This window comes from Parasteatoda tepidariorum, chromosome 7 (genome assembly GCF_982258835.1).
Source record: "Parasteatoda tepidariorum strain Cologne lab strain chromosome 7, Ptep-v5.0, whole genome shotgun sequence".
Taxonomy (NCBI): Eukaryota; Metazoa; Arthropoda; class Arachnida; order Araneae; family Theridiidae; genus Parasteatoda; species Parasteatoda tepidariorum.
In genome coordinates, this window is record NC_141761.1 from 61491115 (window position 1) to 61518421 (window position 27307).

Genomic DNA, 27307 nt, shown 5'->3' on the forward strand with positions numbered 1-27307 from the left:
GAGATTCTTCTTCTTGAAATTCTCAGAGCATGGAATGATGAGGAATAAAATAGGAAATTGTCCATTTTCACACAAATATGCTTAATAAGAAAACCTTTGTTTCATGATGAGGAATTGCGATACAATAAAATATCAGTACAATTACAAATTTGAGATATTTGAAGAAATATCTATTTGATAAATAGCACTTAAGATATACACTATAAACACAAAATTATTGCAATTTATGTTAAAACTATATTATTGAGCATAATCGAACGAATGAAGAAAAATATAAAATGTCCAGTCACTTAAATTCAATACAACATAAGATTAAAAAAAAAATTAGAAATTGATTTGAAAGTATACTAAAAAAATTAAAAATAAAGACAGAGTGTATGGTTACGCACATTAAATATTATTCATAGTGATCACATTTACAAAGAATTCGCAAAATTCATGATAAACACAGTTAAAAAAAATGATTGGTAGTGACATTAATTTATTAAATTTGAGATTATTATTATTATATAAATTTGATGATGCATTTAAAGATTTAGTTTACACAATTTATATATTAATTGAGTAGGAAAATGTATACGAAGAATCTTGTATAATTATAATTTTTTTTTTTTTTTTTTTTTTTTTTTAGTTTAACATGTGACCTATTGTATATTTATTCGTTTGTACAAATAGTCATTAAATAATTAAAGCATCGTTAATTATAAAAGATTTTGTAAATAACGTACTATTATAACAACAATCTTAAAAAAAATGATGGTAACAAACAAAATTGTTTTACGAAAGAAAATATTCATATAATTAAAAAAAAATTTTAAATTACATTTAACAAATGAAGGAATGTTCTTAAGCAAAGCAAAAAATAGTTGTTTTACCTCAAAAGATACTTCATTATTATTTTAAAATAATGAAGGTAAATTATAAAAGTCATTTACATTATTAAATATTAATGTATATACTCAAATTATTTAACCAGGAATCAACAAGTTACGCAGATGATTTTTCCCATAGAGCATCAACACAATTTAATTTATTTAATAATTCACTTGAATCATTATTATTATTATTTTTTTTTTTATATCATCTGGTTTTTTTTTAACCAGGAAATCATAATTTATCATCTGGTTTCTTTGACCAGGAATAACCTTCTGATTCATTTTTGATCAGGAAAATAAAAATTAACTTCTGGTTCTATTTTGACCAGGGAGAATTCAAAAAAAAAATTTCTGGCTTAATTAACCAGCAAAAAAAAGTAAAAAGTAAGAAGAAAATTCCTTAATGAATAAAACCTTAATTAACAGTGGACCAGGGTTTGAACCTGGGCTTTTGCAATGACGCAATGTACTTCATTTATACTATCCTATTAACCAACGTTAACATCAAAAAGAACCTCTTAAAAAAAATATCATTCCCGAAAAATCGTTGAGCTCAGGTATTACCCAGAGCAATCAGGACATATTTTATCCCAATTATATAAATAAAGTAATCCCAAATAAATTTTTGAGGCATCTGTATTACCAGACACGATTCAGGAAAATCACTATCCCAAATAATTTTTTTTTTTTTTTTTTGTAATAATTCAAATAAACACTAAATTATCAGATACACCATTAGGGAAAAGGAAACAAAACCAATCAAATAAGCCTGCCAAATCTTATATCAAAACATTGATTCACAGATAATTGAGAAATAATAATAAAAAATTGCAAAAAAAAAAAAAAGCAAAAAAAAAAAAAAACTAAGAAAAATTGACCAAAAGAAGAGTTTAGCCAGTAGATAGTAGAACCAAAATAACCTAAACATGAAATTTTTTTTTAATTCGTAAAATACACAAAGCCACGTATAAATACAATTATGGTAAGTATTTTTATTTATAATTATTTTATTTTATTTCTTTTTTTTATCTAAAAAAAACAAATTTACGTTGAGATAGGAAAACAATTTGAAAAAAAAACTTTGAACCATTCCAATGAAAGATCCAAATGATGGGTAAAGTAGCAATTTTGAAAACTTACTGAAGACGTCTTTTCAGTTTTGTATGGCCAGCATACAACAAAATTTATAAAAATTGGGACTCAGTCCATCAATATGGAAACTTTGATTAATTTAGTTCAAAATTAAATATATTTAATGTAGAATAATAGAACAAAATACATAACTTATTAGATTGTGCAAAAAAAGATTATAGCCAAAGCACCTTGTTTTGTAAAATTAGCACTATTAAATAATATACATTACAGTTGATAGGAGCTAAAATATATTTTTTTTTTTTTATGTATACCTATTTTTTTTTTTTTTAGGTTAAACATAAATACAAAATAAATCACTTTTGTAATATTATATTAATATGCCTATTTAAATAGTTAGATACACAGTTAGATATAGTTCAATAAACACTTTGAGAATATTTTATGACATTCTTATAAATATATATATCAATTTTATCACTACCAAATCAAATAGCAAAACACATAGAGAAAAATTCAAATAAGAACAAACGTATTGTTTCATTTAATTCATTACACCATAATAAAACCTAGGACCTCACAACAAAAATATACGGCACCATTTGTAAGAGTTAAATAATAATATTATTTGGTGCGTATAAGATAAAGTAAATTTGTTTATGTATTATAATTAATAGATTGAAATATTTGGTATATGTACTAGTAATTGGATATAGTCATGATTAAAAATAGTAAGATGATTGAAATGTCATAATAAATATAATTAAGGCCGAAATGTATAAAAGGTAAATTAATTAAATTGAAGGGGAATGTGATCGTTAAGGAAAGTAGTAGTACAAAGCTAATGTGGGATAACAATAACCCAATAGGTTCAAAGGGTCACAAAGTGTGAGGTTTGAACAAATTGGATGATTTGGTATCACCAAATTTAGAATAAGGGTGAAAACTAAGAAAATTAAAGATTAATGGTAAATACGATAAAGTCATGCTATATCCAAACAATATATGATTTAATACAGTAAGCTGATGTTTCCAATAAGAAAAACTAATGAATTCACATATATGCATGCCCATAACAATAATTGAAAGGTACTCACCCTGTACACACAGGACATGATAAATCATGAAAATAGAGGCAAATAAATTCTCCAGCACAAGATTAAATTATTAACATATCATTTTATTTAGAACATACATCTTTCACCACATCTACCAACACAAGAAAGGCATTTTATTGAAATGGGTGACGGGAGAATTAAAACACAGAAGGCGTTATAGATAAATGTTAATTATAAAAGAACGAGTAATTTAGAGGTTAAAATAAATATGGAAAGAAAGCTTCAATTCGAGAAGGTTTTTCTTATCTTAAAGAAAATTAAAGGTATAAAATTTTGATTTTAAATTTACAGAATTTGATTAGAGATATGGATTTAATTTAAGATAAAGGTTAAGAAAAAAAATAAAAAGAAATCCCTCGATACGGACCGAAGTCCGCATCTCGAAAAAAAAAAGAACATGCAAGGAAGAAGCCAACAGAGAATCTCCCCCAAGTGACTTAAAAATTCCTTAACTGGGGTAGACCAGAAAAACTGCGACCAATTAAATTTAAAGAGGCGGAGAGTTTGAAATTTAAAGTAAAGAGATTGGTTAGTTAGCCCCCCTAAAATTAAAGGAAGAAAAAGAAAGGCGTGAGTAGAGGGGGTGGTTGACTTTCCCCACAGGAAGTGCGATGACCGCAACGACCGTGAGAAAGGTCAACAAGAAAGTTAAAAATAAAATTGCCAAATTGAAAAAAAGAATAACGTTTACAGAAAAATTAAAGGTTAAGTAAAATTATAAATTAAAATTGTCACTTTACATTAAGTGTAAATGTGACAATAAATATTAGAATGAAAATGAATTATGAAAGCTGTTGAACTTTCCCTCTCATAAATAAATACATAATGGATGCTTGAAATAAGGTTTAATATTTATTGTTACAATGTAAAACATTTTAAAAATATTGAATGTTCCATGTGGTTCTTTTCCAGATCCATGTAAACCTAATCCTTGCAAAAATAAAGCAAAGTGTGCAGTCATTAATAATGATGTGCATTGTGAATGTGATTATCGACATAAGGGAAAATTCTGCGAAATAGGTAAATACATGAGCTGCTTGTTAATTAATTTAATATTGTTTTAACTGAAAAATTTATTTATCTCAACTTTTATATGTTTACAATGTATTGAAAAATGTTCTTATAATTTATATACGAGCCCCCAGTGATTACCATCTCTTCCCTGAATTAATTGGGAGGGACGTATTTCCCTATTTCACAACCAACGATGAGCTGAAAGAAGGGGGTTTTAAGCTATCTTCGCAGAGCGGCGGCAGAGTTCTACGACTCAGGCATAAAGAAGATGGTACACCACATGTGAAAATGCATTGATCTAAACGACGATTATGTTGAAAACTAGAGGGCAGTCAGCTTTCCAAACATGTATTATTCAATGCCAATATATATGTTTTCCATTGTGAAAATTCGTTGAGAACTTTATTTTATGGACAAGCCTCGTATTTGACACATCCACTACAGATTAATCTGTAGAGTAAATACAGTGAAACCTCCAGGAAAGGCCATCTCCATCTAGCGAAAACCCTTAGAAGAGACATTTAAAATCTCTCTCAGCGACCTGGAAAACGTCTGCACCAAATGCGCAAAAGGTCAATTAAGGAAAAGTAAGTTAATTAGCTATTTCTACGTGTTTCACTGATATATCAAAGCTTAACCCCGTCCCGCCCCCGTCAGGGGTCATCCGGAGAATACTGTCGACTCTAAGAGCAAGCACGTGACCTCTGAGCAAAAGAAAAAAAGGATTCAAAAAGGTAGGCTTGGTGGCAATCCATGGCAACACCAGAAGGCCTCAAAGAATTTAATGAAATCTTAAAATTAGCAATGGTAGTTACTAAGAAAATAGAATATAGGAGTTTGAGTGTTCAAACAAAGTGGTCAAGGCATCAAAAAAAAAAAAAACATTGAAAAGAGGTAACAAACATATTGTGATGATGAAAAGTACCAGAATTCGTCCAAAATCCATGAAAACAAATACAATTTCAAAAAGAAGAGTTAGAAATATATAGTTTCACTGATATATATCAAAACATTCCGAACAGTTACAATATACCTATGGAAATAATACTTGTGAACAGTTTGATTAAAACAAAAGTAATAACTACTACAGTTTAAAAAGATGTTTCTTTTCCCTTTAACTATTAATGGCCTTTTCATCAAGCAATTACCTATTTAAGAGTGAAAAAGAACTCTATCTAGGCCTAGTCTAATATATTAAAGAGTTTACGTACCTTTTTTTTAATAAAAAAAAATACATGCAGAAAAATTTACTTCTCGTCGTCCTATGAATATGTTTTGGAGGATCGTAAAGAAGTTTAATTCTCATTGTTATAACACAAAACATTTTAAAAGTAATGAATGCTTTTCTTTTTTTTGCAGATACATGTGGAGGTATTTCTTGTTATAATGGTGGAAAGTGTTTAGTGACTCCAAATAGTGCAATGTGCAGGTGTGATTATCCATATAGCGGAGAATTCTGTGAAATAGGTAAATATATATGAACCTCGTGTTAGCTAAGTTAATGTGATTTTAACTGAATACCAGAATTCCTTCTGAAATTATGGATTTAAAACCGTGATGATATAAAAAAGATTCGATAGTTTATATACTTGTGACCACCACTACATGTTAATCTATGACTAAGAGAGGCCATCACTTTAGTAAAACGGTAAAATTGTATCTTAAGAAAGAAAATTCCAATTAAGAAAAACTTATAATTTATCTATCAAGAAACAACACAAGGGAGCTGTTTGATGTATAAATTTAAAAATATAATTACATTTTTTTTAATTTATTCATTTGATGAATTAAATATTTATATGTTAAAATTCAAAAAAGAAGAAATAATCATTTTTGTTCACAATCCAAAAAATATTAAAAATCTGGAATTATCTTTTACGCGTATTATATTTTAATTACATGAAACATAATTTTTACATTTTAAATCTTAAATGCCTTAATCCTTTTAATTAAATCTAGTATATAACTAATATAGTAAGCAGATGGATATACCATTATATGGCAGATGGATATACCATATAGTACCATTGACAATTTAAAAAAGTGACATTTAAAAATAACAGAATGCAATTTTTAATTCAAATTACAAGATGTAATATTAAGGGAGAGAGAGGAGAATATTTCTTTTTGTTCCCTGTATTGATGCCATACCATAGTCAGTAGTAACAAGTTTAAACAATTTGGACGGATTTAAACAAATTAGGTAAGACTTTTATAATTTACTTTACTGAAAACAATAAAGAGAGACAGTTTACTCTAAAATTATGATATTCCTTATCACTACATTGATTTACAAACAATAGCATAAAAGAATATTGAAAAAATTATTTTGACGAAGCAAAGTCTATTACAATTAAGAGCTTAAGTAATTTCTTTTCAAAGGAAAAAATATCATAAATCAAGTTTTACTTATTTCCGTCTCATGAATAAATGTTTTATGATTTCTTTTGAATGAGGTTGCATTTTCATTGGTATTAATTAGTATGCTGCTATTTCTTCAGATCCATGTGCAAATACTACTTGTCAACATGGCGGAACATGCGTACCCGGAGACAGTGGTAATTCATGTTTATGCAAATACCCATACAAAGGAAAGTTTTGTGAAATAGGTAAATATATTTAAACCTCCTGTTGAATAAATTGTTTAAATTTTAACGGAATATTAAAATCTAACCACTATCCGTTAATTTGTTGAAAATACATTTTTGTAAATAAAAAAAAAACTCTTTGACCTAAAAAAGGTAAAATTGCATCTTAAGAACGAAAATTCCAATTAAATTAAAATCTTATAATTTAACTATCAAGAAACAATACAAAGGAGCAGATTGATGTATAAATTTAAAAATATATTTAATTTTTTTTAATGTATTCATATGATGAATTAAATATTTATATGTTAAAATTCAAAAAAGAAGAAATAATTATTTTTCTTCGCAATCCAAAAAATAGTAAAACTCTTGAATTCTTTTTTACGCATATTACATTTTAATTAAATGAAACATTTTTTTCATATTTTAAATCATAAATGCCTTAATCCTTTTAACTAAATATAGTATTTAAACTAAATATAGTATGCGGGATGGAAAAAAATTGTTTTACTGTTGAATTCATAATTTACAAAACGCAAATCTATAAGTTATTTACGACATTAAATTTAAATAATATATATTTCTTCTCATGAAATAAATTTGTAAAAATTATTATGACAAAAAATTTTACCAATAACAATATGAAAAAGTGACATTTAAAAATAGCAAAATGCTATTTTTAATTTTAATTAAAAGATGTAATATTAAGGGAAGGGGAGGAGAATATTTCTTTTTGTTCCCTCCATTGATGCTATACCATAGTCAGTAGTAACAAGCTTCAACAATTTGGACGGATTTAAACAAACTAGGTAAAAATGCATTTATTTAAATATTTAGGAAATAATTTACAGCTATTGTATTCTATTTTATAAACAGCGTTGAACAGCAAACCCATTTTTGCGTTTAAGACTACTAATATTCCTCCTCGTTTCTTTGTACTTTTGAATTAAATCAAGAAGAAAATTGTACACCTGGATCAAGTATTGGTAGAAACCTGCTTTCTTGAAGGATTTTTTGATAGAACTAACCAGACTTTGCGTTAATTGGATAAGAAAAAGACAAAAACCTGCCACGGTTAGCCTGAGGGGGAGGAGATACTAGCCCATGATCCGTCTACCACTTAGGATATTTCACGTCAGCGTTTATTGTTGGTGCGAACCGGGAGCGAAATTCGTATCGACCTGTGATTGCTGGGATTCGTATCTGGTTCACCTCAAGGTCTATTCCATGAGATGGCTCATACCTACAGTCATTGTAGCTTTTCATGATATATATATATATATATATATATATATATATATATATATATATATATATATATATATATATATATATATATATATATATATATATATATATATATCTTTTAACGAGCATGTTTCGTCTGTTTTCAATTTTCAGTACAGAGGAGAGGGTATTCAATCTTAAATAGTTTGATTAATTGAGTTTGTACACAGGATTGTTACACCAGTAACATGATGCCTATTAATAAAAGAGCACTCTCGTAATAAGAAGACGAAGATGTTTAGTGGCCTTTATTTTTAGCATACGGTGTTGTAAGAAAAATTAGGAATTTGTTTGAAGAAAAACATTGGAAAATTTCGAGAAAAAAATATTTCCGTGAGGAAAATTTTTAAGAAAATTCAGAAAAAAATAGAGATTATTATCGTCACTTTCGTTACAAACGCTCGTACTTTTGCCCCAAAAAAGTAAGGAACAAACAGGTAAAAGTACTAATTTTAAAATGTAACAAAGTACAAGAATAAGTACGTATTTTTTGCTTCTTCTTTAGTTACAAGTAATGAAAATAAAAGTATTGTATTGTATACTTCGGAATCAACTGCATAGTCGTACAATTTACATTGCATGTTTTGCATTATGTTGCACCATTGGACTAAATTGCAATTGTATTTCAGGACGAATCCAATACCTTGAGAAAACGGGGGGGGGGATTTTCTTAGTAAGAAATGAAACTATATAAGGAATAGGTGAAGAAGGAACAATATGTAATTTGCCTTCACCCTCTAACTCTGTTACTATAAAGAAATTACTTTATTTTTTTAAATTGTTAAGTTTATGTTCATTAAACAAAACATAAATTAAGGGGGGTCAGGACCCTTAAAACTCTCAAAAAATCGATTTTTCAAGAATCATTTTTTTTATTCCTTGCATTATTCTGCGCATTTTCATATCTTACATTTCGAAATCTTTCAATTGGTTCAAAAGTTATAAGGGTTAGAAGACAAGTCACTCACCAACAATTGCTTTAGTGGGCGTGGTCGCGAATTGCTTCATTTCGGGCTTATCTTATAGTTTCTAATAATAATCTGAGATTTAAAGTGTCTACAACTCAACTCTGCTCCAACCCTTTGCAGATTTTATTTGTTTATATTCGAATTGCATGCGTTTTTTAATCTTAGATTAATATTTGTACATTCGTCTATTAGCTTTCATTTTAGTCAAAAATCTAGTTTCGGTTTGATTTATTTATTATAAATAATCATGAATAATCCTCGTAGATCTGGTCAGAGACCAAAAAAGAGAAGATTTCGTGGAAATCAATTTCGGCAAAGTGTAAATGTGGGCAGTTGCAATGTTTTTATTGAAAAAGAGGATTTTAAAAGTGCTTCTAAGAAAAAGCTTTCGATGTCATGTTCCAGTTTCAAGGATATCGAAACTGAAACTAAAGAGACTTTTGATGGTTATCGCCTTATTGATGTTGCTTCCTTGATAAGTTTTTTCAATAATGTAGCTGCTTGTGGAATTTGTCATGCTTCCTTGAAAATGACTGAGAAATCCCAGTGTGGATTGTTGTCTTCTTTTGAAATAACATGTCACGCATGTCAGAAAAGGGATGTTTTTAAAAGCTGCAAACTGATAGGAGTGAATAAGAACATTCCAGAAGTAAACAGAAGATCTGTTTTTGCAATGCGGTGCATTGGTGGTGGACTTTCAAGTCTGCAGACATTTTGTTCTGTGATGTGCTTGCCCAAGCCCATAACTCAGAAATCTTATGATAAAATTAATTCTAAAATATTGGAAGTATCAAAAGAAGTTTCTTTGTCATCCATGGAACAGGCAGTTAACGAGGAAAAGTGTCTGTCAGATAATCCAAACAGTCTAACCGTCAGTGGAGACGGCACCTGGAAAACCAGAGGTCATACGTCTTTAATAGGCGTATGTACCCTGGTAGGCGGCGAGACAGGAAAAGCTGTTGACATAGAAGTAATGTCGACATTCTGCAAAGGTTGTGCTTCGTACAAGGGTCCAAAGTTTGGCTTGAGATATCATAAGTGGCTATCTTCTCATTAAACAGTGTGCCAGAAAAATCATGCCGGCTCTTCCGGAAAAATGGAGGTTGACGGCATGAAGAGGATTTTCCAAAGATCTGAAGAAAAATATGACGTCAAGTATGAAACATACATTGGCGATGGTGATTGTAAAACTTTCCAGGCTATTTGTGAGGCAAAGCCATATGGAAAAGATGTTTCGATAACCAAAGTGGAGTGTGTGGGACACATACAGAAGAGAATGGGCACTCGTTTGCGAAAACTCAAAACTTCATATGGCAAAAAAAGGCTTTCAGATGGTAAGACGATAGGTGGTCGGGGAAGACTGACAGACGTAACAATAAATAGAATTACAAGTTATTATGGCAATGCAATTCGCCAAAACAGCAATAACTCAGTCAACATGCGAACAGCGATTTGGGCCATATGGGCTCATACTTGCAGCACGGATAAAGAGCCGATGCACTGGTTTTGTCCGAAAGGCGAAAATAGTTGGTGCAGCTATAATAAAGCTGTGCATAACAACAAAGTGCATGAGTATAAGCATCCAATGCTGGTTGCTAAAGTTGTTATGGAGGCAATAAAGCCAATATTTAAGGATCTGTCTCATCCGTCTCTTTTGAAAAGATGTTTGGGGGGTAAGACCCAAAACCCAAATGAGTCGTTGAACTCACTCATATGGAAGTTTTGCCCTAAATTTGCTAGTGCTGGCAAAAATGTTGCCGAAATAGCTGCATGTATGGGTGTTTGTGTTTTTAACGATGGAAAAAAGTCTTTGATGTCTATTATGAAACTGTTGGAGCTACAAATCAACAAAAAAGCAAAGCAAAACTTTCATGCTCAAGATAAACTCCGCGTAACAAAAGCTGAAAAGCGAGCTAGTGAACAGTCTATTGTAGCTCGTAGAGTGAAACGACAAAAAAAGATTTGTGAAAATGAGAGAATGAAAAAAAGTGAAGGGGGGGATATGTATATTTCTGGTGGCTTTTAATTTTTAAATGTTTTTTTTTATATTGATTTTATTATAAAATAATAAAATGTAAGAAATTTATTCCTTTATATCTATGTCTTTGAGGTTACTTAGGATTTCTAGATAAACATAAAAATGGATATTGTTATAATAATCAAAATTTTAACTTTGTGGTAATTTTTATAAACAATTTTTTAAAAGTTACTAATTTGAAAATCTTTTGTTTGCTTTTGAAAATTTATTTTAAAACATCATCTTTTAGATTTTTATAAATCTCAAAAATCTATCATTTAGGTTGGTTTGGTTTTTGTATCAATCATTTCTAATGTTTGAAAAGTTGATTACTATTTGACTCGATGCTCGTTATGTGACAAGTCGTTGTGAAATGTTACTTTATTTTGTTTATAAGTCAAATTTAGTTAATGTATTACTGTTTAAGTTGTATGTAGGTATTGTAAAATGATTTATTTTATTTATTTAGGCATTTTTAGAAAAATATATTGAGTGGTATTCGAAAAAAATAAATTTTTAACTTTAAAGTCATTTTTCTCAAAATGTGATATGTTGAACTTGTGCGCACTGCGTACAAAGAACTAATTGATAGAATTGTACGAAACTTTAGGAAAAGTTTTATGATATGGTTTGCTACAACTGGTACCTATTATAGTAACCATTACTCTCTTAAAATTTTTTTAAATAATTGTGTAATGTGCCAAAAATATAGAAATTTGAAAAACTTAAACTTTTTTAATTTTTAGAAAATTAAAATATATGTATATCAAAATAATATTAGGTAACACAGGTTTAGGGTAATTATAACTTTAATTTAAAATTAGTTTGACATTATTTTGATGATATTTGACTCGTACGCTTTGCGCGCAATGAAACTCACTTTTTCGAAAATAAAAAAATTTCACTATATTAAAAAAAGTCTGTAATTTTTTTTATGAATGATTTTTTTTGAATTTAGCTATTTAATTATATTGATAATAGTGCTAGTAAATGATAAAAAAAATTTCATAGCTTTAGGATAAATTCAAAGATAGTTACAGTGTGTCGAAAATATGGTATTTCATTGTATCGTTTAAGGCGTTAAAGGGTCCTGACCCCCCTTAAGCATTAGGCATTTTCTTAAAAACATGATACTCATTTTAGTTAAAAAGTTAACTGCTTTTACGTAATACACTGCCATCTGCTTTAAATTTTTGGAAGTTTTATAATTTACGTTTCTGAAAACAATAACGTGACAGTTTACTCTAAAATTATAATATTCCTTATCACTACACTGATTTAAAAACAATAACATAAAAGAATATTGAAAAAATTATTTTGACGAAGCAAAGTCTATTACAATTAAGAGCTTAAGTAATTTCTTTTCAAAGGAAAAAATATCATAAATCAAGTTTTACTTATTTCCGTCTCATGAATAAATGTTTTATGATTTCTTTTGAATGAGGTTGCATTTTCAATGGTATTAATTAGTATGCTGCTATTTCTTCAGATCCATGTGCAAATACTACTTGTCAACATGGCGGAACATGCGTACCCGGAGACAGTGGTAATTCATGTTTATGCAAATACCCATACAAAGGAAAGTTTTGTGAAATAGGTAAATATATTTAAACCTCCTGTTGAATAAATTGTTTAAATTTTAACGGAATATTAAAATCTAACCACTATCCGTTAATTTGTTGAAAATACATTTTTGTAAATAAAAAAAAAACTCTTTGACCTAAAAAAGGTAAAATTGCATCTTAAGAACGAAAATTCCAATTAAATTAAAATCTTATAATTTAACTATCAAGAAACAATACAAAGGAGCAGATTGATGTATAAATTTAAAAATATATTTAATTTTTTTTAATGTATTCATATGATGAATTAAATATTTATATGTTAAAATTCAAAAAAGAAGAAATAATTATTTTTCTTTGCAATCCAAAAAATAGTAAAACTCTTGAATTCTTTTTTACGCATATTACATTTTAATTAAATGAAACATTTTTTTCATATTTTAAATCTTAAATGCCTTAATCCTTTTAACTAAATATAGTATTTAAACTAAATATAGTATGCAGGATGGAAAAAAATTGTTTTACTGTTGAATTCATAATTTACAAAACGCAAATCTATAAGTTATTTACGACATTAAATTTAAATAATATATATTCCTTCTCATGAAATAAATTTGTAAAAATTATTATGACAAAAAATTTTACCAATAACAATATGAAAAAGTGACATTTAAAAATAGCAAAATGCTATTTTTAATTTTAATTAAAAGATGTAATATTAAGGGAAGGGGAGGAGAATATTTCTTTTTGTTCCCTCCATTGATGCTATACCATAGTCAGTAGTAACAAGCTTCAACAATTTGGACGGATTCAAACAAACTAGGTAAAAATGCATTTATTTAAATATTTAGGAAATAATTTACAGTTATTGTATTCTATTTTATAAACAGCGTTGAACAGCAAACCCATTTTTGCGTTTAAGACTACTAATATTCCTCTCCGTTTCTTTGTACTTTTGAATTAAATCAAGAAGAAAGTTGTACACCTGGATCAAGTATTGGTAGAAACCTGCTTTCTTGAAGGATTTTTTGATAGAACTAACCAGCCTTTGCGTTAATTGGATAAGAAAAAGACGAAAACCTGCCACGGTTAGCCTGAGGGCAAGGAGATACTAGCCCATGATCCGTCTACCACTTAGGATATTTCACGTCAGCGTTTATTGTTGGTGCGAACCGGGAGCGAAATTCGTATCGACCTGTGATTGCTGGGATTCGTATCTGGTTCACCTCAAGGCCTATTCCATGAGATGGCTCATACCTACAGTCATTGTAGCTTTTCATGATATATATATATATATATATATATATATATATACGTTAAAAGATATATATATATATATATATATATATATATATATATATATATATATATATATATATATATATATATATATATATATATATATATATATATATATATATATATATATATATATATATATATATATATATATATATCTTTTAACGAGCATGTTTCGTCTGTTTTCAATTTTCAGTACAGAGGAGAGGGTATTCAATCTTAAATAGTTTGATTAATTGAGTTTGTACACAGGATTGTTACACCAGTAACATGATGCCTATTAATAAAAGAGCACTCTCGTAATAAGAAGACGAAGATGTTTAGTGGCCTTTATTTTTAGCATACGGTGTTGTAAGAAAAATTAGGAATTTGTTTGAAGAAAAACATTGGAAAATTTCGAGAAAAAAATATTTCCGCGAGGAAAATTTTTAAGAAAATTCAGAAAAAAATAGAGATTATTATCGTCACTTTCGTTACAAACGCTCGTACTTTTGCCCCAAAAAAGTAACGAACAAACAGGTAAAAGTACTAATTTTAAAATGTAACAAAGTACAAGAAAAAGTACGTATTTTTTGCTTCTTCTTTAGTTACAAGTAATGAAAATAAAAGTATTGTATTGTATACTTCAGAATCAACTGCATAGTCGTACAATTTACATTGCATGTTTTGCATTATGTTGCACCATTGGACTAAATTGCAATTGTATTTCAGGACGAATCCAATACCTTGAGAAAACGGGGGGGGGATTTTCTTAGTAAGAAATGAAACTATATAAGGAATAGGTGAAGAAGGAACAATATGTAATTTGCCTTCACCCTCTAACTCTGTTACTATAAAGAAATTACCTTATTTTTTTAAATTGTTAAGTTTATGTTCATTAAACAAAACATAAATTAAGCATTAGGCATTCTCTTAAAAACATGATACTCATTTTAGTTAAAAAGTTAACTGCTTTTACGTAATACACTGCCATCTGCTTTAAATTTTTGGAAGTTTTATAATTTACGTTTCTGAAAACAATAACGTGACAGTTTACTCTAAAATTATAATATTCCTTATCACTATACTGATTTAAAAACAATAACATAAAAGAATATTGAAAAAATTATTTTGACGAAGCAAAGTCTATTACAATTAAGAGCTTAAGTAATTTCTTTTCAAAGGAAAAAATATCATAAATCAAGTTTTACTTATTTCCGTCTCATGAATAAATGTTTTATGATTTCTTTTGAATGAGGTTGCATTTTCATTGGTATTAATTAGTATGTTGCTGTTTCTTCAGATCCATGTGCAAATACTACTTGTCAACATGGCGGAACATGCGTACCCGGAAACAGTGGTAATTCATGTTTATGCAATTACCCATACAAAGGAAAGTTTTGTGAAATAGGTAAATATATTTAAACCTCCTGTTGAATAAATTGTTTAAATTTTAACGGAATATTAAAATCTAACCACTATCCGTTAATTTGTTGAAAATACATTTTTGTATATAAAAAAAAAACTCTTTGACCTAAAAAAGGTAAAATTGCATCTTAAGAACGAAAATTCCAATTAAATTAAAATCTTATAATTTAACTATCAAGAAACAATACAAAGGAGCAGATTGATGTATAAATTTAAAAATATATTTAATTTTTTTAATGTATTCATATGATGAATTAAATATTTATATGTTAAAATTCAAAAAAGAAGAAATAATTATTTTTCTTCGCAATCCAAAAAATAGTAAAACTCTTGAATTCTTTTTTACGCATATTACATTTTAATTAAATGAAACATTTTTTTCATATTTTAAATCTTAAATGCCTTAATCCTTTTAACTAAATATAGTATTTAAACTAAATATAGTATGCGGGATGGAAAAAAATTGTTTTACTGTTGAATTCATAATTTACAAAACGCAAATCTATAAGTTATTTACGACATTAAATTTAAATAATATATATTTCTTCTCATGAAATAAATTTGTAAAAATTATTATGACAAAAAATTTTACCAATAACAATATGAAAAAGTGACATTTAAAAATAGCAAAATGCTATTTTTAATTTTAATTAAAAGATGTAATATTAAGGGAAGGGGAGGAGAATATTTCTTTTTGTTCCCTCCATTGATGCTATACCATAGTCAGTAGTAACAAGCTTCAACAATTTGGACGGATTTAAACAAACTAGGTAAAAATGCATTTATTTAAATATTTAGGAAATTAATTACAGTTATTGTATTCTATTTTATAAACAGCGTTGAACAGCAAACCCATTTTTGTGTTTAAGACTACTAATATTCCTCTCCGTTTCTTTGTACTTTTGAATTAAATCAAGAAGAAAATTGTACACCTGGATCAAGTATTGGTAGAAACCTGCTTTCTTGAAGGATTTTTTGATAGAACTAACCAGCCTTTGCGTTAATTGGATAAGAAAAAGACGAAAACCTGCCACGGTTAGCCTGAGGGCAAGGAGATACTAGCCCATGATCCGTCTACCACTTAGGATATTTCACGTCAGCGTTTATTGTTGGTGCGAACCGGGAGCGAAATTCGTATCGACCTGTGATTGCTGGGATTCGTATCTGGTTCACCTCAAGGCCTATTCCATGAGATGGCTCATACCTACAGTCATTGTAGCTTTTCATGATATATATATATATATATATATATATATATATATATATATCTTTTAACGAGCATGTTTCGTCTGTTTTCAATTTTCAGTACAGAGGAGAGGGTATTCAATCTTAAATAGTTTGATTAATTGAGTTTGTACACAGGATTTTTACAAGATGCAAATTACAAAATGCAATATTATGGGAGGGAGAGGAGAATGCTTCTTTTTGTTCCCTGCATTGATGCCATTCCGTAGTCAGTGGTAACAAGTTTCAACAATTTGGGCAGATTTATACAAATTAAGTAAAACTCAATGCATTTATTTAAATATTTAGGAAATTAATTACAGTTATTGTATTCTATTTTATAAACAGCGTTGAACAGCCGACCCAGTTTTTACGTTTAAGACTACTAATACTCCACTCCGTATCTTTGTAATTTTGAATCCAATCCAGAAGAAAATTGAACTCCTGGATCAAGTATGGGGAGAAATTTGCCTTCTTGGAGGATTTTTGATGGAACTAGCCCGCATTTGCGTTACATGGAGAGGAAAACCACGAAAACCTCTCTTGGTTAGCCTAAGGGTAAGGAAATACTATCCCATGATCCGTCTACCACTTTGGATATTTCACGTCAGCGTTTATTGTTGGTGCGATCCGGGTGCGGAATTCGTATCCACCCGTGATAGCTGGGATTCGTATCTCTTTCACCTCAGGGCCTATCCCATGAGCCACCATGGCTCATACTTACAATCATTGTTGCTTTTCATGATAAAATTTTTTGTTTTGGGAATGTAAAGACAGGAACTATATATATAAATCTTTCAAAGCGTATCTTACGTTATCGCGTTTTTAATTTTCAGAACAGAGGAGAGGGTATTCAATCTTAAATTGTTTGATTAAATGAGTTTGTACACACAATTGATACACCAGTTACATGATGTCTATTAATAAAAGAGCACTCTCATAATAAGAAGATGAAGATGTTTTGTGGCCTTTACTTTTAGCATACGGTGTTGTAAGAAAAATTAGGAGTTTGTTTGAAGAAAAACATTCGAAAATTTCGAGGAAAAAATATTTCCGTGAGGAAAATTTTTGAGAAAGTTCAGAAAAAAATAGAGATTATTATCGTCACTTTCGTTACAAACGCTCGTACTTTTGCCCCAAAAAAGTAACGAACAAACAGGCAAAAATACTAATTTAAGAATGTAACAAAGTACAAGAAAAAGTACGTATTTTTTACTTCTACTTTAGTTACAAGTAATGAAAATAAAAGTAGTGGAAAAGTACTTCGGAACCAACAGCTTAACCGTGCATTTTACATTGCATGTTTTGCAATATGTTGTACCATTGGACTAAATTGCAATTGTATTTCAATTCCAATACCTAATTGCTAATACCTAATTCCTCCTAAATTGCAATTCCAATACCTTGAGAAGACGAGGGGGTGGGGAATTCCCAGTAGGAAATGAAACTATATAAGGAATAGGTGAAGAAGGAACTATATGTAATTTGCCTTCACCCTCTAACTCCGTTACTATACAGAAATTACTTTATTTCTTTTTTAAATTGTCATGTTTATGTTCATTACACAAAACATAAATTAAGCATTAGGCATTTTCTTAAATACATTATACTCATTTTAGTTAAAAAGTTAACTGCTTTTGCGTAATACACTGCCATCTGCTTTAAATTTTAAGAATTTTTATAATTTACGTTACTGAAAACAATAAAGAGAGACAGTTTACTCTAAAATTATAATATTCCTTATCACTACATTGATTTAAAAACAATAACATAAAAGAATATTGAAAAACTTATTTTGACGAAGCAAAGTCTATTACAATTAAGAGCTTAAGTAATTTCTTTTCAGCGGAAAAAAAATCATAAATCCAGTTTTACTTATTTCCGTCTCGTGAATAAATGTTTTATGATTTCTTTGGAATGAGGTTGAATTTTAATTGGTATTGAGTAGTAACTTGATCCATGTGCAAATACTACTTGTCAACATGGCGGAACACGTGTGCCCTTAAGCAATGGTTGTAAATGCTTATGCAAGAACCCATATAAAGGAAAGTTTTGTGAAATAGGTAAATATATATGAACCTCCTGTTAAATAAATTGTTATAATTTTAAAGGAATATTAAAATCCAACCACTATCCGTTAATTTGTAGGAAAAAAAATTTTTCAAATTAAAAAAAATAAAAACTTTGACCTAAGAACGGTAAAATTGCATCTTAAGAAAGAAAATTCAAATTAAATTAAAATCTTATAATTTATCCATCAAGAAACAATAGAAGGGAACAGTTTGATGTATAAATTTAAAAATATATTTAATTTTTTTTAATTTATTCAAATGATGAATTAAATGTTTATTTGCTAAAATTTAAAAAAGAAGAAGTAATCATTTTTGTTCACAAGCAAAAAAAGATTAAAACTCTAGAATTCTTTGTTACGCATATTACATTTTAATTAAATGAAATATAAATTTTTTATTTTAAATCTTAATGCCTTATTCCTTTTAATTAAATATAGTTTTTAAATTAAATATATTATGCGGGATGGAAAAAAAATGTTTTACTGTTGAATTAATAATTTACAAAACGCAAAAGTTTTTAATGACATTAAATTTAAATAACACATTTTTTGTCACGAAATAAATTTGTAAAAGTTATTGACAAAAAGTTTTACCAATGACAATTTGAAAAACTGACATTTAAAAATAACAAAAAGCAATTTTTAATTTGCATACGGTTAGCATGCGGTGTTTTAAGAAAAATTAGGGATTTGTTTGAAGAAAAACATTCCAAAATTTCGAGAAAAAAATATTTCCCTGAGGAAAATTTTTAAGAAAATTCAAAGAAAAATAGAGATTATTTTCGTCACTTTCGTTACAAACGTTTGTAAATTTGCGTAGTTTACTCTAAAATTATAATATTCCCTATTACTACATTGATTTACAAACAATAACACTAAAGAATACTGAAAAAATTATTTTGACGAGGCAAAGTCTATTATAATTAAGAGCTTATGTAATTTCTTTTCAAAGGAAAAAAACCATAAATCAAGTTTTAATTATTTCCGTCTCATGAATAAATGTTTTATGATTTCTTTGGAATGAGGTTGAATTTTTATTGGTATTAAGTGGTAAGTTGTTATTTCTTCTGATCCATGTGCATATATTACTTGTCAAAATGGTGGAACATGTGTACCCGAAGACAGTGGTCCTTCATGTTCATGCAAGAACCCATATAAAGGAAAGTTTTGAGAAATAGGTAAATATATATGAACCTCTTATTAAATAAATTGTTATAATTTTAACGGAATATTAAACTTCAACCACTATCCGTTAATTTGAAGAAGAAAAAATTTTTTAAAATTCAAAAAACACTTTGACCTAAAAACGGTAAAACTGTATCTTAAGATAGAAAATTCCTATTAAAATAAAAATCTTAAAATTTACCTGTCTAGAAACAATACAAATACGCAGTTTGGTGTAAAAATTCAAAAGAATATTTAATTTGTATTTTTTAATTTATTCATATAATGAATTAAATGCTTATATGTAAAAATTCAAAAAAGAAGAAATATTTTTTTTGTTCACAATTCAAGAAATATTATAACTCTAGAATTCTTTTTTTACGCATATTACAATTTAATTAAATGAAACATAATTTTTATATTTTAATTCTTAAATGTTAATCCTTTTAACTAAATATAGTATATGGGATGGAAACATATTGTTTTACTGTTGAATTAATATTTTACAAAACGCAAATCTATAGCTTTTTCATGACATTAAATTTAAGTAATATATTTTTTGTCATGAAATAAATTTGTAAAAATTCTTATCACAAAAACTTTTATTAATGACCTTTTAAAAAAGTGACATTCAAAAATAACAAAATTTTATTTTTAATTTAAATTACAAGATGTAATATTAAGGGAGGGAGGGGTGAATATTTTTTTTTGTTCTCTTTGAAAGCACATCCTTGGTCTGTTTTTGATTTTCAGAACAGAGGGGACATTTCAGAACACTGATTTCGGACCATCCAGAGCTTTATACATGAGCGCAAGACGCATTATTTTCAGTGGTCCAATCAAATCCAAATGCTTTTGCAACGTCACAAATTTGTTTCTTTTTCTTAAGTCCTATACCGCAATGATCTTTTATTAGCTTTCAACGCAGAATAAGACCGGTGGAAACCCTATTGTGTGATATACGAGTAACATTTTCATAGCGTTTTATAAAGTATTAAAAAGGAGTAACCTCTTTGGAAAAGAAAACAGAGAATATTTTAAGTGAATACAATGCTATAAATATAATTGATTTTGAAATTTTACTTTTCTTAAAAAACAACCTCATTTCCAGTCTTAGAATGGCAGTGTTGTTAAACTCTGGTTATAAAATCTTAGAATCTTTGGACAATATTTCTGTTTCTTTTGCTTACTTGTAATAGAAATTCCAAAAAATTTTAATGTACTGATCTGAAATCAATACTGAGGAGCAGTTCAACGTAAATTTTATTAAAAAAAAATACTTTTCTTTAAAAAAAATTTGCTTTTTCTTATTTATTTTCACAAAGTTACCGAAATAATTACCTGTAGAAGGTTGAAAAATTACTTAAGCTAAAAAAAGGTATAATACAATAAAGAGTAAACATAGTTGTTTTCTTTCGAAAAAGATAAATAAATTTGTAAACAAATATTAAAAGATTTTAATAATTATAATAAGATTGTAAATACTACATAAGATTTTGCATTTAAAATTCGTTTAAGCATTTTTGAAAATGGTTTTAATATTAATTATATATTTTTTTAAATTTCTGACTGAAAAGATGTTTTATAACTAGTGCTACAAATAATATGTTTTCTTTATACGTATAAAATTATAATGTTTTGGATTGTAATCAAATAAACACTAATTCTCAATTTATTTCAGATGGTAAGTCCTGAATATTTCATCAACTAGAAAAATCTTCAAAGAGAAATTCAACATTATACTGCCTGTTAAATGAAATAAAATGTTTGCTTTGTTGGAAAACATTTTGTTATGTTTTAAAATATAAATAAAATTTTAAAAATTTCGATTGCAAAATTATTTGTTTTATTTAAGTATTTTTTGCACTTACCCAAATCTAAATCAGTAGTTTCTATTCGCAACTACATGATGGTCTATTCCAGTTTGTGTCCGGTAATAGTCTATTAGCACATCTAGATTTCATTTTCTTGTATAACGATTTTAATTATTACGAATTTGTATTATCTTATTTCGTTTGCAATACACGTCCTTTAGATAACTCGTAAGCAAACAGACATCTTAGGAATTTATTATTTACTAAAATATTTAATGCATAAAAATGGACACTTTCTATGGGTGTTCAAATTAGAGCTTAAGCATAACTTAGTACGTAAAAAAAGGGCACAAATAAATAAATAAACCGATCACTCTAAATAACTGCTGATCTAATGATCGGATCCTCATATTCAGGGACATAATCTTAACGGTGAGAGGGTGTCATCAAATATGCTAATGAATATGAGCAGACGATAAAATTATGAAATCATAATTTTATCATAATTTTATCGAAAAAGTAAATTCATTGAATAAACATACCGTTTTTTTGACGAATTCCGACTTTGAACCCCCGAAATACGGCATGAAAAGCTTGATCCAGAGAGTTTAAAGTTCGGGTCTCTTAATGCTGATATCACTTTTTGCGTATTTCCCCATGTCTCGAGAATTTCTTGGAGATTTGAAAAGCTTTTACACTCAATAGTAAAATTCGCTTATCCAAAGATAATTCCAAGCAAAGAAATATCTTTTAGCAAATATATATTATTTTTTCGTTTTTTATATAATAATATTCGTGAAAATTGTGATTATAAGGTATCCACCCAATTATAAAATTCCGCAATACAAAAATATTATATGCAAAAGTTTCTTAATCGCTTTGTATAGTACTTTTAAAATTTACATTCTTTAAGCTTATTTCCATACCTTGCAATTTAATGATCCTGCTTTGTTTGCATTACAAGTTATTTTGATAACTTGGATGCAAACATATTAATATTAAACTAATTATTTACTATCATACATAGTGTATAAAAAAATGGAACATTTCTATGATGGATATATCAGAGCTCTAATACTCAAACTGCTAGACTTATCTCTTAAATAAATTCGCTAGTTACCATAATAATAAATTGAGTATCGATAAAATTTAGAAATGACGCATACCCACAAATTTTTTTAAAGAGATTAAGTTTTTCCAATGATATTAAACTGAAGCAGAACATTTTAAAATTAAAAAAATATTAAATTTTAAACATAATCTTTCTTGACCTCACACATATTTGTCTATAAATATATATGAAAATAACGAATATACGCGTTTATGTAGATGTTACATACCTATGAAGAAGTAGACAAAATTCTCTACTTTCCAATTTCTCAAATTACATGGGGGGAATTGAAATATACATTTGGTCGAAAAAAATTTAACATATTGGTGCTACTATCTAAGAGAAAAAATAGTAAGAAAATTTATTCGGAAAGATAACTTAATAAAGCCCATAATAATAAGAAAAATTTACTAATTTAATTACTAAAAAAAAGTTAAACGCTGTAATTTAAATAACAGACTGAAATACGAAATAAATCATTTATTTCCATCCCATCTTCCTAAGTGTAACATATTTAAAAGTCAGAGCCTGCACATGTGGATAGGAAGCCGCTTATAGACTTTATCCTTCATGCATAGAACCTCACGTAATTTTAAAGTCTACACGTATTACCTGCATTCATCGGGGTTGGCTGTTTATAAGTCAGATCCCATTCCATTCTTACAAAATAATAATAATAATAATAAAATAAATAAATAAATAAAATATAAACTGTGTATTATAGTTGACAATTAAAATAATTAAAGGTATTTTAAGAGGATACAAATTATTAAGAAGTAACTTAAAAAAGCATTTAACTAATCCAATATAAAAGGTCATACATCCAATATATATATATATATATATATATATATATATATATATATATATATATATATATATATATATATATATATATATATATATATATATATATATATATATATATATATATATATATATATATATATATATATATATATATACAGTCAAACCCCGCAATAGTGAACACGGTTTAAAGGGAACTCCCGGATATAGTGAATCAAATGTTCGGTCCCGTGCCTGTATAATGTTATTTTTTACGGAAATAGTGAACCAAAAAAGTAAGGAAGTTGGATATAATGAACTTCTTTCCGTCCTCGGCTGATTTTTTAAGAAAGTTTTTGCAATAATTTTGAAATTTCTACTTCAAAATAAATACATATACTGATTTTTAGAACCATCTACGGAGGGGAAGGCAGCGATAAGCATTTTTTCTTGTTTGCTTCTTTTATCTCACCTTCTCATCCCTAATGCATCTGTGCAGATGATGCACCTGTAAGGTGTCAGTGGGATCAATATGCATTTTCTGTCAGAGGAAATGAGTAATTATTCATTATTGGTCAAAGGGTTGGACACTAATATGTGTTGATTAGGCCCTCATTTCATCTCCTTTTTGCTCCCAGTTCAGTTAAAAAAATCCTGCAAGGAAGTGTCTCAAATTTAACTATAGCGAGCAATAAACGTAAGACGTTCTCCATTGATGATAAAATGGATGCAATCAAGCTGATATTTGCAGGGAATATAAACTAACCAAATCGGCAGTTTGTAACAGTAGTTCCGCAGTAATCAGTAGTAGGCAATTAATAATTTCTGCTCATGAAAAAAATTCAGATGGCAGAAAAAAGTTGAGAAAAGCAGATCACAAGGATGTTGAATAAGCATTACTGAAAAAGTTCAACAATCGAAGAAGCCGCAATCTTTCAGTATCTGGACAAATGTCGATGACTTTGCTCAGAGATTTTATGATGCTACTTTTATGTGCTCGAATGACAGGTTAGATAGGTTTACAAAGCGGAATAACAGAAATTCAGGAAAAATTATGTGAGTGTCGGGAAGTGTTTCCATATCTGATGTTGATCAGCTAAAGATTACTAATTTTTTTTTGTACGTAAGACGAAGAGTAATGAAAAATAACACATGTTTTGCTACTACATAATATTTTTCAGTCATTTATTTGAATAATGCGTAATAAAAGGGAGTAGTTTAGGAACCATCAGTTAAATTACCTGCGTAACGGATATAGTGAACCAAAATTTCGGTCCCTTGAAGGTTCACTATAGCGGGGTTTGACTAATATATATATATATATATATATATATATATATATATATATATATATATATATATATATATATATATATATATATATATATATATATATATATATATATATATATATATATATATATATATATATATATTACTTTAACTCCAACTGTATCAAGTATCATCCAAAATAATGGTTGCTATAGTGACTAAACACGATACAGCCTTTAATATTTAAAATTAAACAATCTTAAAAGTAACTAAAACGAATATTTATGTGCTTTAAACAAATGCTGACGAGGAAAAATTTTGCTTACATTTAATTTTTCGAAAATTTGAAATTCGTACTAAAGCAGTGGTTCCAAATTTTTAATCCTTTATGATCGACCTTGTTTAAGCGAAACCCTGAGACTTAAAAGAAATTTCATTAGCAAATGTAAAAAATATTAATCAACTAAAGGCCATTATTCGTTTTTTCAAATATTTAACAAATTAAAAATTTCATTATTTAGTTTAAAACTATTTTAAGCATGAATGAAGAATGAACATTTTTCATCGTGTAGTTTTTTAACAATACTAATCTTAAAATTGAATTTCATGTCAGGCAGTTTAATTTACGAGTCTAATGGGGCATCCAATCTAGTTCATAATTGTATTCTATTGCATGCATGAAATGAAATATTTTTCTCGTTTAAATAAAAATGAAACTGGACAAAAATAAGCGTTGATTATAGTTACTGATCAATATTGAATAACTAATGAAATTTAACTGGATAAAATTTTTATCATAGTGCTTCGTAACTGACAATGTTGTTCTAACTTTCGGAACCTTCGTGATCTCTTCATGAAACCCAATGTATCAAAGGATAATCATTTAAAAAACACTGCTATAGGGTACAGTCAGTAAATAAAACGAAAAATGTAGAATTTTAATTTTATTTTGGCATATTTCCTTAAAAAGGCCAGCAAGAGACAAAAATATTATAAATGTATTTGCTTATAAAAGTTCTGAGGATTCGCTAAATGTTCAAATAAACTATGTTGAGCCGAGATGGCTCAGGGGATAGAGCGTTCGCCTTCCAATGAGGTGAACTGGGTTCGAATCCTAGTCGATACGAATTCCGCATCCAGCTTGCACCGATGACAGTGCTGACGTGAATTATCCACAGTGGTAGTCTCCTTGCTGTCAGGCTAACCGTGGGAGGTTCTCGTGGTCTTTCTCTCCATGTAGCACAAATGCGTGTTAGCTCCATCAAAAAGTCCTCCACGAAGGAAAATATCTCCTAATACTCCATTCAAAAGTTCCCTCGTCTTCTGGATTGGGTTCGAAATTACAAGACTGCGGAGTTGAACATTAGTAGTCGTAAACCCATAAAGTTGGGTCGGCTGTTCAACGAAGGTTATAAAATATAATAAACTATGTTTGTGTGCTATGCAACAAAATATTTATTCGGAGCAAAATTGTAATTTCCGCCTTTGAAAAGAGGTTCTCACATTAAAAAACATAGTTTAAACTCTCTAGGAAAAGAAATTAATGGTTGTGAATCAGTCGATTATTTATTATAACGATTCAGTCATCAAATAAATAAAAAACTAACTTCCCATTAGTCCATTTTGATATGCAAATTTTGATATGCAATTTTTTTTTTATATTAGAAAGTTAAATTCTCATCATACACCGTCAGATTAAAAGGAAAATTAGAAATTTTGAACTTAAACAATAAACATAAAAATAACAAACCTCTTTATATGAACGGTGCAAAAATGTAAGGGATACGTTGCCAACAGAATACAAACTAAGTCTTAGAATATTTAAAATTATTTTCTTCTCATACTTTAATTTTTCCATACTTAGTCATTCAGAAGCACTTAAATATGTATTTAAAATTATACTTCATTAAAATGTTTTATGAAAATTAGCTTCAAGCAATTATAAAAATTAAAGATATTAAAATTTTTCCTTATTCTGAAATAATATTATTAAGAATCTTAAAATTAAAACAAAATCATAGTCACTAATTGCTTTTGCTCCTTGAGTAAATTTACTTTTCCTTTGAGAATTAACCGCCTGTGCATAATTCCATTTCAACTTCAAAGACTGCTTGAAGGAATCTAGAAATAGCACTCTTTCGCATATTTAGATTCAACTAACTTATAAATTCCTTAATTGCATTTTTTTAAAGCGAACTCCTTTATATTTGAACAGCAGACGAAATAAAATTGATCTTCCTTCTGATTATTTCTTAAACCATTTTACTTAAATATTTAAAAATGAATATTAGTAATAAATTCGTAATGAAAATCTTTTTTGTTATTTGCGGATAAAATGTTTCAAAAAAACATCCCCTAGCTAGACGTTCTCTAATACAGTAAAATAAAACATTAAATGCATAAAATGAATCAGTTTACTGTAGAAACCAGTTTTCAATTGACACGGTGTGTTATTGGCTTATAATAAATAATAAATTTATCCACATTTATAATTTATAATAAATTTATCAAATATAAAATATTATCCAAAATATTTCATATTTGAACAGCAGACGAAATATAGTTGATATTCTTTCTGATTATTTCTTAAACCATTTTACTTAAATATTTAAAAATGAATATTAGTAAAAATTCGTAA

At 28.0% G+C, this 27307-nt stretch overlaps 1 protein-coding gene across 6 annotated transcripts in view; it reads left to right on the plus strand.

Moving 5' to 3' along the window:
• Positions 1 to 27307, plus strand: part of LOC147807183 (uncharacterized) — a 162537-nt gene that overhangs the window by 6930 nt on the left and 128300 nt on the right. For 3 of the 6 annotated variants that reach the window (XM_087167916.1, XM_087167914.1, XM_087167917.1), the window contains exons 2-6: positions 3998 to 4105; positions 5459 to 5566; positions 6601 to 6708; positions 12449 to 12556; positions 15103 to 15210. In XM_087167916.1, the coding sequence (XP_087024042.1) occupies positions 3998 to 4105; positions 5459 to 5566; positions 6601 to 6708; positions 12449 to 12556; positions 15103 to 15210 (540 nt within the window). Of the gene's footprint in view, positions 1 to 3997; positions 4106 to 5458; positions 5567 to 6600; positions 6709 to 12448; positions 12557 to 15102; positions 15211 to 18405; positions 18515 to 21367; positions 21524 to 27307 lie in introns of those variants that run through there. The other 3 variants (XM_087167915.1, XM_087167913.1, XM_087167918.1) reach the window with 3 other exon arrangements.